The sequence below is a fragment of the Blennius ocellaris genome, assembly GCF_963422515.1.
Source record: "Blennius ocellaris genome assembly, chromosome: 18".
NCBI classification, from domain to species: Eukaryota; Metazoa; Chordata; class Actinopteri; order Blenniiformes; family Blenniidae; genus Blennius; species Blennius ocellaris.
The window spans coordinates 20,774,257-20,786,520 of NC_137667.1; the positions used below are offsets into that span (position 1 = coordinate 20,774,257).

General features: G+C 46.0%; 1 protein-coding gene across 1 annotated transcript in view; it reads left to right on the forward strand.

The window, feature by feature from the left end:
- The first annotated feature begins 264 nt into the window (after positions 1-264).
- dse (dermatan sulfate epimerase) overlaps positions 265-12,264 on the forward strand; it is a 32,749-nt gene continuing 20,749 nt past the window's right edge. Inside the window, exons 1-2 of the mRNA XM_080514490.1 lie at positions 265-401; positions 3,025-3,479. Of these exons, the coding sequence (XP_080370616.1) occupies positions 3,064-3,479 (416 nt within the window). The 5' untranslated portion in view covers positions 265-401; positions 3,025-3,063. The remainder of the gene's footprint in view (positions 402-3,024; positions 3,480-12,264) is intronic.

Consider the following 12,264-nt stretch of genomic DNA (forward strand, 5'->3'; position numbering starts at 1 on the left):
TCTTGATTCCTTCTCCTGGTTCCTGGTTCCTGGTTAGGGTAGTTAGTATGGGGTAGATATTTGAGGCAGTTACTGTGGGGTACTTTGTTGTACCTGTAACCGGAGCTGGGAGGGAGGAGGGGGGAGGAGGAGAAGGAGGAGGAGGAGGGAGGAGGGAGGGGGGGAAAGGGGGGGGGGGGGGGGGGGAGGAGGAGGGAAGAGGGCGGCCGCCGGGCTCAGGCTCTCTCCTCCTCCTCCTCCTCCTCCTCCTCACTCTCTCTCTCCGCTGCCTCACGGACTCTCCGCGGTCTGACTTCCACGTAAACCCGTCGGCTCGGGGGGTGACAGCTTGTCGGGGCCGTGCTGGGAGCGATGCCCGCCTGGAGGCTCGCAGCCGCCTGTGAGAGCGCCGGATCCGACAGGTAAGCTCGGGTTACCCCCGGAGCCCCGGAGCCCCGGAGCCCGGCTGCTGCTGCTGCTGGGGCTCATCGATGCGGTCGATGGGCGGCGTGTCGGGGTGGGAGAGGCGGGGTGGAGGTGAGGGGGAGCCGGGTGGAGGTAGAGGAGAGGGGGAGCCCGGGTCTGTGGAGGGTTTACAATCAACGTTTGTAGGAAGTGTAGAAAGTGAAAATCCGGTTGTGGAGCCGCGGAGGTCGGAGCTCCCCCCCCCCCCCCCCCCCCCCCCCTCCTGCCCCGCTCCCCCGATCGATCACCGCCGGGACGTCCGAGCTCACGAACCCCGATCTGGAAGAACCGGACAGGAATGGAGGGGAAAGTCAGAAAGAAAGGAAGGTTCAGTGTGGAATAAAGTGTGTGTGTGTGTGTGTGTGTGTGTGTGTGTGTGTGTGTGTGTGTGTGTGTGTGTGTGTGTGTGTGTGTGTGTGTGTGTGTGTGTGTGTGTGTGTGTGTGTGTGTGTGTGTGTGTGTGTGTGTGTGTGTGTGTGTGTGTGTGTTTCGTTTGTTTAAATCGAGTTTTTGATTTACTTTATCTCACTTTATTTCCAGGAATCTGATTGTGGATTCTAAGAATTCTTTGGTTTTAGTTTTTTTCTCAGAAGTCAGATGTTAATCGTGTTTCTTGTTATCGTCAGCAAACTGATGATTTTTCTCAGAATTAATGTATTTCCTCCAATATTTTATCCTCATCATTTAGATTATTTCTCAGAATCGTGACTTTAAAGTGAGAAATAGTTCATTGTGCAGGAGAATCTGGATTTCTAACAGTTCAGATCATTTCTGTAATCCTAATATAATAATATACAATTTACATGTAGATCAGCATTTCTTTAACAGCAGATTGAGACATTTTGGTTTTCCAGAAAAACGCATGAAATGTTTCCCACAATCATTCTTACATTTTATTAGACGTTCAAACAGACACTTTATTTTCAGTATTTATCATGTTTATTCCATTCTGAGACATAAACATGTCTTTTTATTTGATACAAAATAAACAGAAGTTTTTCTAAATATATTTTACTCACATTTTTCTCCCAAAAAAGTTATACTAGATTTTAACAAACATTTTAGTTGAAGGTAATTCACTTTTTAAGCCTTTCTAAATGTGAATGATTGGTATTGTCAGATGTTCCTCTGGGTGTTTAAACCAGTTCATATGATTGGTGGAACTTTAGATTTAATATTCACATAATCATTTTCCCGTTTAATGATTTTATCTGATTAAACAATCTCATCCCACCTTTTGCAGGTAAATGTGTTTTGGGGTATTTTAGCCTTTATTTGATCTATGGAATGTTTTTATTCAGGGTCAGGTTTTGATTTGGAGATGGATTTTTGGGTGTTGATGCTTTGATTTAACTTTGTTCTATAAAGAATTGGTTCGTATGCATTTTAAGGAGCATTGGGTTAGGGTTCGGGTTCGGGTTAGGGTTAGGGTTGTTGTTGTGGTGTGGGCGAGGCTTTGATTAGGTGCGACCAGCAAGTGACCACGTCTCCTGACTGGTTCCTGTGTGTTTAGCGGGAGGGCCACTTGTTTCAACGTCATATCGCTTTTATTTTCAAAATGACATGAGAACTGTGTACCAGTGTGAAACCGCTGGTCCATCAACAGACTGTAACAGTCAATCATGAGTATTTCCTGAAGTATCGGTGGAACACCAACTGGTGTGAAGAGCCCAGTTCTCCTGACGGGAGTCACCACAATGAGGAAATCCAGTCGGCGGACCGCAGGACAGGAAATGTATGTGAAGTGAAAAAAGTATAATATGAGATGGTTTCTGAGGAACTGGAAGAACTTGTGCCTCCTGCTAGTGACGATGGGAAACAAGACCCGTGTTGGAAACGTCTGTGTTTATTTGGAGTCTGATCAAAGTGGACAGGTCCGTCTTTAAATCCTGGATCCGGGCCGGTTCCCGGTCCTCAGAGTCCAGTCCAGTCTGGCTGCGATCCGCTCTCCACGGCCTGGCTGTTATGTAACGTCACCACGTTTAGAGGAAAAAGTCTGTGGACGCTGGAGGCTTCAGCAGAAACGCTGCTGTCGCTTCCTGATCAGACTCTGAACAGGGAGGACGTTTCTCATGGATGTGGATCAGCACCTCCTCTTCCTCCTCCTCCTCCTCCTCCTGGTTCCGAGCAATGAACTGAGTCGCAGCGACTCCGTCCACGTGTTCACTGCAGAGGAATGCAGCGTCTCACGCGGGTCAAAAGTCAGAATGAACTGATTTAGCTTCTCCTGTTCATCAAACCCAAACTGCAGCCGCCGGCCGTCCGTCTCGCCGCCAGGAGCCGCTCGGGTCAGGGAGTTGATCCTGATGTTGAGAGGGCAGACGTCCGTCCGGCCGGCTCGGTGAAGCGACCGCTCTGCGACCGCTCTAGCGTACATTTTTGGGTAAAAACAAACCCCCACGATTGTCAAAGTGTTGGTCAGTGTTGTCGGGCGGCTCTGGCCGGCGGTGAGTTGTGTCGGTGTGGAGGGGCTGCATCACGCACCACAGCTGTGTCTGATTACTGCAGGAATGCAGAGCTTTGGTAAGAAACGGCTGAGCGCAATTTCTCAACTCCTGCCTGTCCCTGTGTTCCCCTCAGCTGAGCTCCTGCCGCCACGGCCCCCTCTCTGATGACACCATGACAACGCACACCCGCGGGGCCCCCACAGTCTTCTTCATATGCCTGCTGTGGCCCCTGCTGGGGGGGGCGGCGGCGGCGGACCCCGGCGACAGGATCCCCTTCATGGGGGGCAACTACGATGGGTACCCCATGTTGTACTTCAACCGCGGGGACGTGGAGGCGCTGCAGTACGCCGCCGCCGGGACCCACCGGGACCTCGCCCGCAGGATCCGCGAGGCGGTGGAGGAGATGCTGGAGTACCCCGAGGAGTACCTGCCCCCCTGGAGCCCCGCCGACTTCAGCAGCCGCTGGAACGAGATGTACGGGAACAACCTGGCCGTGCTGTCCATGTTCTGCGTGTTGTACCCGCACAGAGCCGGCGCCCTCGACATGGCCAAGGACTACATGGAGAGGATGGCGGCGCAGCCTAGTTGGTATATTTTCTTGTCTTTTATTACTTCATTGGGTTCGGGACAACGTTTGGCTCAACATTTATCCACCGAGTCAAATTTAGCTTGGAGCCGCGAAACACGTGTAACATCTAATATGACGCTGACGCTGATCGAAGGGTTCATATAAAGCAGTGCTTCTCAAATGGTGGGGCGAGCCCCCCTGGGGGGGCGTGGTGGGGTGTCAGGGGGGGCGTGTTTCAGTATTAGTGTCTTTATTCATGCTTGAACGATAAAAAAAGGGCCTCCAGCTCATTTTATTAATTTATTTTGATAATCAGGCGATTGTATGCAGAATGCTGGTGCCAGCAAAACATACAGTGGTTTATACAGATAAATAAATAAATATTATCAGGTTCTCAATGGTAGTACAATTCGGGGGGGGGGGGGGCTGAACATTTTTTTTGTCTTCTAGGGGGGGCATGACAGAAAATAATTGAGAACCACTGATATAAAGAGACGGGACACACAAAAACTCTCCCTTGTGTCGCATTCATGACGTTTCAATTACAATTCGAGAGGAAAACATTTCATTTTCAGCTGTTTTTGTACCTGATTTTAGCACTTTCACTTTCAGCTTTTTGAGAGAACTCAGTCATTTTAGCTGTTTGAACCATTGTTAATCCTCTTTCAGCAGTATTGTATGTTCCTCCACATTTTTAAACCTTTTTTGTTTTGAACCCCCTCCCTCCTTCATTTCTTGTTCTTGTATTTTCACATTTTCACTGTGCCCCTTTGAAAATGGCTGGTGTGTAAATGGTATAAAACGAGGATGTTTATTTCCATATCATTTAGTGGAAGCTTCAAGGAGCCACTACAGGAGGGGCTTGTTGATTCTAGTTTGTAAATATAACAGTCGGAACCAGCTTAGCGTTAGCCGGTGGCTACATATTAGCTTTGAGCAACAGTAAAAATAGCGAAGAAGAGGAACTGAGCTGAGACGTATGAGGCGCTGCCATGAAATCCTTTCACCTTATCAGGGTGACTTTGTATAAACCTGCATGAAAAAACCCGCAAAATGCAACAGTGATGGATGATTCTCAGACATTTCTCTGGATTTTGCGTCATGAAAATTGGCTTTGTGTTCAGATTGAGTTCATTTTTGATCTTCATTGTTCAGAATTTGAAAAATGTAGGCTTTTTAAAAACGTGTAGTATGCGCCACAGCAAAGGAAAACTTTAAAGTTATTGCAATATTTTACCGGTCCAGCCCACTCAAGATGGAATTGTTATGTATGTTTGATCCCGCTGATCTAGACCTTCTACCCCAGGGGTCCCAACTTTTATCACCACCGACCACATTTGGAAAAATACACTTACAGCCGGGCCACTCGCTCTTTTTCATTTTTTGACAACCAAATATATATAGTTTTTGTTAATATTAATACAATCACAAAATAAAATCAAGAAATTATCTAAAATTAAACATAAATGGGGGGGGGGGTCTCTCCTCAGAAAGCTTTGAAATAACTACACGAGATCTCAAATGGTACATTCTAATGCATTGTGTACGACTAAATACTACAGTGTGGATGACGAAATACTACATTGGGGACTACTAAATACTGCATTATGAATTGCAATTGTAGGACCAGTTGATATTGAACGATTCAAACGTCAAATATGTTATAAAGATGTATACAATGTATACATATATATATATATATATATATATATATATATATATATATATATAATATATACAAAGATGTCTACTAAATAAATACTTCAGGGACCACATACAGTCCAGTTTCATGAGTGGCTGGACTGGTAAAATACTATTATAATAACCTCTAAATTGACACTTGAAAGTTTTTCTTGTGGTAGTACACAGTGTACGTGATAAAAGTGTATTTAGCTTTGCGAGATCAAACAGTTAGTACTGAAAATGACTACAATCTCAACATAAAGTCATTTTTAATGAAACATTCTGGTGAAAATACAGTGAAATGTAAAAAAAACCCCTAGAAATCCTCTATAAGCAGGTGGTTCGGTGTTTTAGTGTTTCGGGGTTTTGTTGGACTGGAGCCTCTTGCAATATGGGCAAGTTTCATGTTTGGGCCATATTCCAGTATATTATTGGTATTTGCTGTGGAACAATTAAAACTGAATGGCGGGCTTTGGATTGGACAGCCCTGCTCCACCCAATCACTGGAAACTACATTGAACATTCAGTGTGAGTTGATAACAGGAAGTGACTCTGAACATTGTGAGCAGTTCCTGCCGTCGTCCAGGATGACGGCAGGAACTGAGAGGATGTTTGTCAGCTGCCAACAGTAATTGTCCAGCTTTGCTCCAGTCATCACCAGGTTTTGCAGAGTAATAGTAACGTTTAGATTTATTGACCAAAATGCGTTTTAAATGGGGCCTTACCTCAAAATATGAATGTGTTCAATAGTCGGAGTTCTAGTCACAAGTTTTGATCGAGCTTCTATTTAGAGCTTAAATCGAGTAGAATTTCTGACAAAGTCCACCTTTAAACCCGAACCAGAACATTTAAAAGAGCAGATCTGAATGGATGAATGCATCAAATTTTAGATTGTTGTTCAACTTTACTTTCATTCCTAAACGTGTTTCAGCTTTGAGGGACGTGCAGAAAAAAAGTTGGTGGTGTTGCTCATCTGAAACATTGCTGTTGTGAGCCGAAGTTGTGTTTTCAAACCCTAAAGGCCTTCAGCAGAACCCGGCGTCTCTTCCACGGAAGAGTAGAAGCAGGTCAAAGGTCACAGGTGATCCTGAGGCGTGTTTTCGTCCACATGGAGCCTTTGCAGGTTCAATAATGCTAAATCCTCGGCTGCTGCTGCTGCACCGGGATCCTTCAAGAGCAGGAAATATGTTGAGCAGCTGTTTGCTGAACATGCCCCCCCCCACCCCCAGGACGAGGAAATGAAATATTCAGATGTGGATCTCTGGGGCTCTGGGTTCACACTTGAAGTTCAAGGACCTGGTAGGCAGACGGGACACTGCTCCCATTGTCGTCTGGAGGGTTCCTCTGCTGTTCCTGGACAGTGGTGATCTGCTCCTCATCACAGATCATGTGGTTCCAATGAGCCTCTCCTCCCTCCACGCCTCCCGCCTTTCACTTCAGCCGAGCACCGTCTCCAGAGTGGTACGACAAGCAGGACTAGATCCAAATAAAGAAAAGAACAAGAGGTAAACAAGTGTTTTACACTCATGTACTTTGACCGACAGCCTGCTGCTCCACCTCCAGCTGTGACTTCTGCTAAAATAAAAGTCTGGTGGCCTTCCTGTTTGCTGGAGACTGATCTCGTGGTTCAAATGTTTGGAGAAGTTTCAGACAACACTTTGATGATGACCTCTACTTATGGGACGTTGAGGAATGGAGGGTTGGACGTGGACCTGTCGCCTCCCTGCTCTCTGTCACCCTGGAGGCTGTTTACAAAGCTCTGCTGTCGTGCAAACAAAAAGCCCAAATGCAGCATAAAGTGTCCAGTTTTCCCTCGGAAGTGTCACGTAAACAGGGGGTCCTGGAGGTCACGTCTCTGTGTGGGACCGTCGTGTCCTTCTGGAGCTGAACTTCCTCAAACTGTTGAGGAGCTGCAAGCAGAGAAATGTTGAGGTTTAGTTTCGTTTCAGCTCGGAGGCCGGAGCAAAGCTTTGGAGTCGGAGCGGCGGATTGTGTTCGGTCATGGAAATGTGAATACCAAGAGACGTTCAGAGCTCCGCAGCTGTGAGGCCAGCAGAGCGTTGGCCTCTTTACACCTCGGAGACGTTTGGTTGCATAGATTTGGGGGGTTGAGTTGGTGTGGTGCTGAACTCAGGAGCACAGCAGGAAACAGCAGAAACACTGGAACCCAACAGTTTAAACACCTTCAGAGGTTTTGACTTGTGTGACCTTGTTGGTTGACGTCTCAGTATCTGTAATGAGGAATACTGAGTTACTGAGGCGTCTGTCTGATGGTGGCTCTGTGGTGCCTTGCAGGCCTGAGCTAGTTACAATAACGGAAAAAAATCAGTAAGATAAAATACAAAACAAAAGTTTTCTAATTCCTGAATGAAAGGCAGCAGAAAGAAGATCCAACTTCTTTACCTCAATTCATCTTTTCCTTTACAACAAATGGTTTTTAAATATAAATTTAACACATCATCCCAAGAGGATCTGCAAAAACGAGCGCTTGTGGAAACTGCACATTATTTAGAAAGGCTCTGACCACGAGAAAGTGATGTGAATCCATCCGTTCAGACCACATGTGGAGTCTGATTCCACCAGGCTGAACCGGATCAGGACTCAGCAGGTTTTCCTGAGAATTAGCTAAAGTCTGCTCGCTGTTTGCTCCGGCTGAGTGCAGAACTGCTGCAAAGCTGATTACCAGCATCCGGTGTGTGAAAGGCTGAAGGCAAGGCGCTGCCAGCTAAAGGAGAGTTTCATTGGGTGAACGTCTCGCTGTCGGTTCACGTCTTCAATGCAGAGTCACGACCTGCTGAGTCTGAAGACCCGTGCTCATCTGGAGACGGCAGTCCGGGACTCTGTTCACTTCATTTGGTCCGATGAGCGTTCAGATTTACTGTAGAGACCCGGTATAACCTCCTGGAAAACATCCTGCAGTTACACCAGCTGCTGTTTGGGGGCGCTGTCGCCTGAAACAAACACTGACCAGAGAGGAAGTGAAGAAGAAACACGGCTCATTGATTGGTCGGGACTGAAAGAGGAAGTCCCGCCTCATTAGCCCCATGGTGGCTAGGCTAGTTAGCTCATGGCTAATGGGTAGCCACGAACAACTGTGATATAGAGTCTTCAAACCAGATATCAATGAGTCTTCCTCACTACTTCTTCCCCTCTACTTCCTCCTCTTTACGAGCTTCTCTTCTTCCTCTCTACTTCCTCTTCTCTTCTTCTTCCTCTCTACTTCCTCTCTACTTCCTCCTCTTCTCTTCTTCTTCCTCTCTACTTCCTCTCTACTTCCTCTTTACTTCCTCTTCTCTTCTTCTTCCTCTCTACTTCCTCTTCTTTACTTCCTCTTCTCGTCTTCTTCCTCTCTACTTCCTCTTCTCTTCTTCTTCCTCTCTACTTCCTCTCTACTTCCTCCTCTTCTCTTCTTCTTCCTCTCTACTTCCTCCTCTTTACTTCCTCTTCTCTTCTTCTTCCTCTCTACTTCCTCTTCTTTACTTCCTCTTCTCGTCTTCTTCCTCTCTACTTCCTCCTCTTTACTTCCTCTTCTCTTCTTCTTCCTCTCTACTTCCTCCTCTTTACTTCCTCTTCTCTTCCTCTCTACTTCCTCCTCTTTACTTCCTCTTCTCTTCTTCTTCCTCTCTACTCCATGTCTGCTGCAAAATATTTTCCAACATTTTCTTTCTGAGTCTACTTCTTGTTACTTGCAGTTCTTTGTTTGTTTACTACCCAGAAAGCATTGCGCTCTCTATCTATCACGTCCTCTCACCCCGCCCACTAGAACGATGGTTTGTAAAGGAAGTGAGCCCAGGTTTTCAGGAGGACCAGGGATCTTGTAGCTCCGGTTCAGAGTTGGTGGGAGAGTTCACATCTCCCACACAAAACATTTTTTCTCTGAAGAGACTCTGGTCTGGACCAAACAGGAATGTGAAAAGGCCCTAAGTCACGACTGTGATGCAGTTTATTGGTTCATTTTCACCGTGTTCTGGTTCTGTATTGTGTTCTGATATTTATATACTCAGATCCTCGACTGTCTGCTGAATGAATCCAGATGGTTACTGTCTGCTGCTCTGCTCATGGATTCAGACTTCCTGCTGGCACCAGCAGAGTTTTCTTGTCCTCTACTCTTGGTATGTGAACAATAGGTTGGTTTAAAGCAGCGCCCTCTGGTGGACTGACTTCCACACACTCATTCCAATACACTGGATCTATACGAGAAGATAAGCATTTATTCGTCCCACAAGTGAGAAACTGCATATGTTGACAGTTAAAGGCTCAGGTGTCGTCATGTACGTAGATCATAAACAATTTCATTTGTAACTATAGCTGCACAATATTAGTTCTAAAATGGGTTCTGCGACGATCCTCTTGAGTATTGTGATAATGATGCTGATGTCCAAACAACATTGTTCTTTCTCTTCTTGGACACCAGGCAGAGATTCAGAAGTGGAGCAGTTTGTTGTATTTGGTAATTAAAAAATTTTTTTTGCACTTCTGACCTGTGAAGTCCATCTTCTGCAGCATAGGTATGTAGATATGGTGAATCCCTGAGCGTTGTACCCAGGGGCTGCTGGCTGAGGCACAAAATCAGGGAGGACGTGACAACGTTCATTTAAAATATTGGCATTCAATTGGATCTGGATGTAGATTGAACTCGCGCTCAAAGAAAAGGTTCCTCCTCTCCAGTTTGGTCTGTTTCTCTGCCTTGAGTCTTGGCCGACTGGCCTCCTCTTTAAACCTCTCAGTCTTCTTTAACGAGGAGGCTTCAGCTCCAACGCTTCTGTGTCCTGATGTTCCGCGACCCGATAACCACGTGACCCGATAACCACGTGACCCGATAACCCCGCGACCCGATAACCCCGCGACCCGATAACCCCGCGACCCGATAACCCCGCGACCCGATAACCCCGCGACCCGATAACCCCGCGACCCGATAACCGCGAGACCCGATAACCACGTGACCCGATAACCACGTGACCCGATAACCACGCGTGACCCGATAGCTGTGTGACCCGATAACTGTGTGATCCGATAACCCCGCGACCCGATAACCCCGTGACCCGATAACCCCGCGACCCTCTCCACGACATCACTTATGGCTCATATTATTCAAAATGTACTTTCTAAAGGAATTCCAACAATACTAATCATCTCATACCTAGAATATCTCCCTGGCTTGTTTCAGGTTTTAAAAATGTGTTGCTCCAACCAGCCAATCAGAAATCAAACCCTATAGAGTGTCATCGGGGGTTCAGCCAATCACAATCACGGTAGGCTCCTCCCCTTTGACTCCTCCCACAATCGGGCAGCTCTGCTCTGGCACATGGCACCACGGGAAGAAGTACTTCCTCCTCTTCCCAAGATGGGCATGTGTGGGCGGAGCCAGTCCAGCTCACACAGACACAGCAGATTCTGAATGTAGCTCCTAGGATCCAATATTCTAATGGAGGAAAATCAAGGAGGAGCTGGAAACTTTGAATACGAGGTTTCTGGACCAACCAGACCAAGAGGAAGAGTTGAACTGCTGCAGAATAGGAGAACTTTATCAACACCAACATGGCGGACGACGCTGCAGAAGCTCGGAATCACACACATCTAGTTCTGCCTCTGCAGTGATCACTTTACATCACGGTGCTTCCAAAGAGGACAGATTCAGAGATGATCTGCTGTTAGTGCAGGTCCATCAGCTCCCACTGTGTTTTGCATTGAAATTATCGCTGCAAACTCGGTTTGTGTAACGCTTTTTTTTTCTTTTTCAGCCAACCAACAAGCGAAACAAACAATTAAACCATACGATCACAATGAAGAAATAACAAAAAACACAATCAATAAAATACACTACGTATAAGTAAAGGAGAAAGCAGCACAACAAACTACTATAAGACAAAGTTGGGGAAAACGACTGAAACTTAGCATTTTATTCAGTTATATTATGAGGCATGATACATTTGTGCATTAAGCATATTTCATATAGTACAATATCAAATTGTAGTTATATGGTGGCCACTCGTGAGCACTTCTGGTTATGAGAGAAGGTGATGCTCATCAGTACATCTTGGTAACGTATCTTAAAAGGCTAATTATTGTCAACATTTTCAGCTTGAACCTGGGCCAGTGATTGACATGGAAAACCCATTTATTAGTGCTGCTAAAGAGAAGAAGAACCGATGCACTGGTTCCACACTGGTCGCGTTGAGCTTCGCCGCAGCAGGACAGATGAGTATTGAAGTGACTTCCCGGGTATCACATGACCTCTGACCTCCTCATGAGGGAGGGCGCCCTAATCCTCCTCAATCTGCCGTGCAGCTCATGTGTTTCCTCTGGGGATTTTCCAGCGGCTCTTTTCTTTGGGGGGTGGTTTAGGGCATTAGTGCGATTTGCGGAGCGTTTTTCACAACATGAGAATGTGTGCTGCAGTGCAGAAGCCAAAAGCCACTGAACATGTGTTTCTTCACGTCTCCGCAGCAAACTGCGAGTTTTCTCCTTGGCCGCACTTTTATTATGGTCAGTGAACTTCTGCATTCTGCTGCGGAGCGACTCCAGGAATCAGTCGGCTGTGGGATTCATGACCCTCAATTATGTCTGCAACGAGTCTGAGAAACATGTAGCAGGGAAGAGGCTGCACTTTGTGGTTTCAGCTTCCTGTTTTCCTTTCACACAGTCACGGCAAACTTACAGAAGTGAGTTCTTTTTTTTTCTTCTTTTTTTTTTTAACCATATGGGAAAAATTAGTCACAAACAATCTGTGATATTCAGAATTTTCTCATCGACCTCCAAACATTTTGAAGTTATTTGTTTCTGCCTTTGAGCTGTTTCCAGATGAGGTTTACTGTGTGTGGAGTAACTTACCACTGAAGGAGAGTTTCTGAGGAACCTTTTACCGAGAGCTCAGGTGAAAATCACAACAAGCTTAAAGTTCTGGCCCAGAACCAATTAAAGGCTTTTCTGAGAATCCATGGGCCATTTTTCATGAATCTTGCTCACTTTATTTTGAAATGAGGGCTTTTAATTGCTTTTAACAGCTGTCCAGTGATTTAACTTTATACACAATCAGCAAGAAAATGTTTCATTTTGTTTCATCCAACATTATTCTGATCTCTTTGCCGATGCTACCTTGTTAGCAACAATGCTACATTGTAA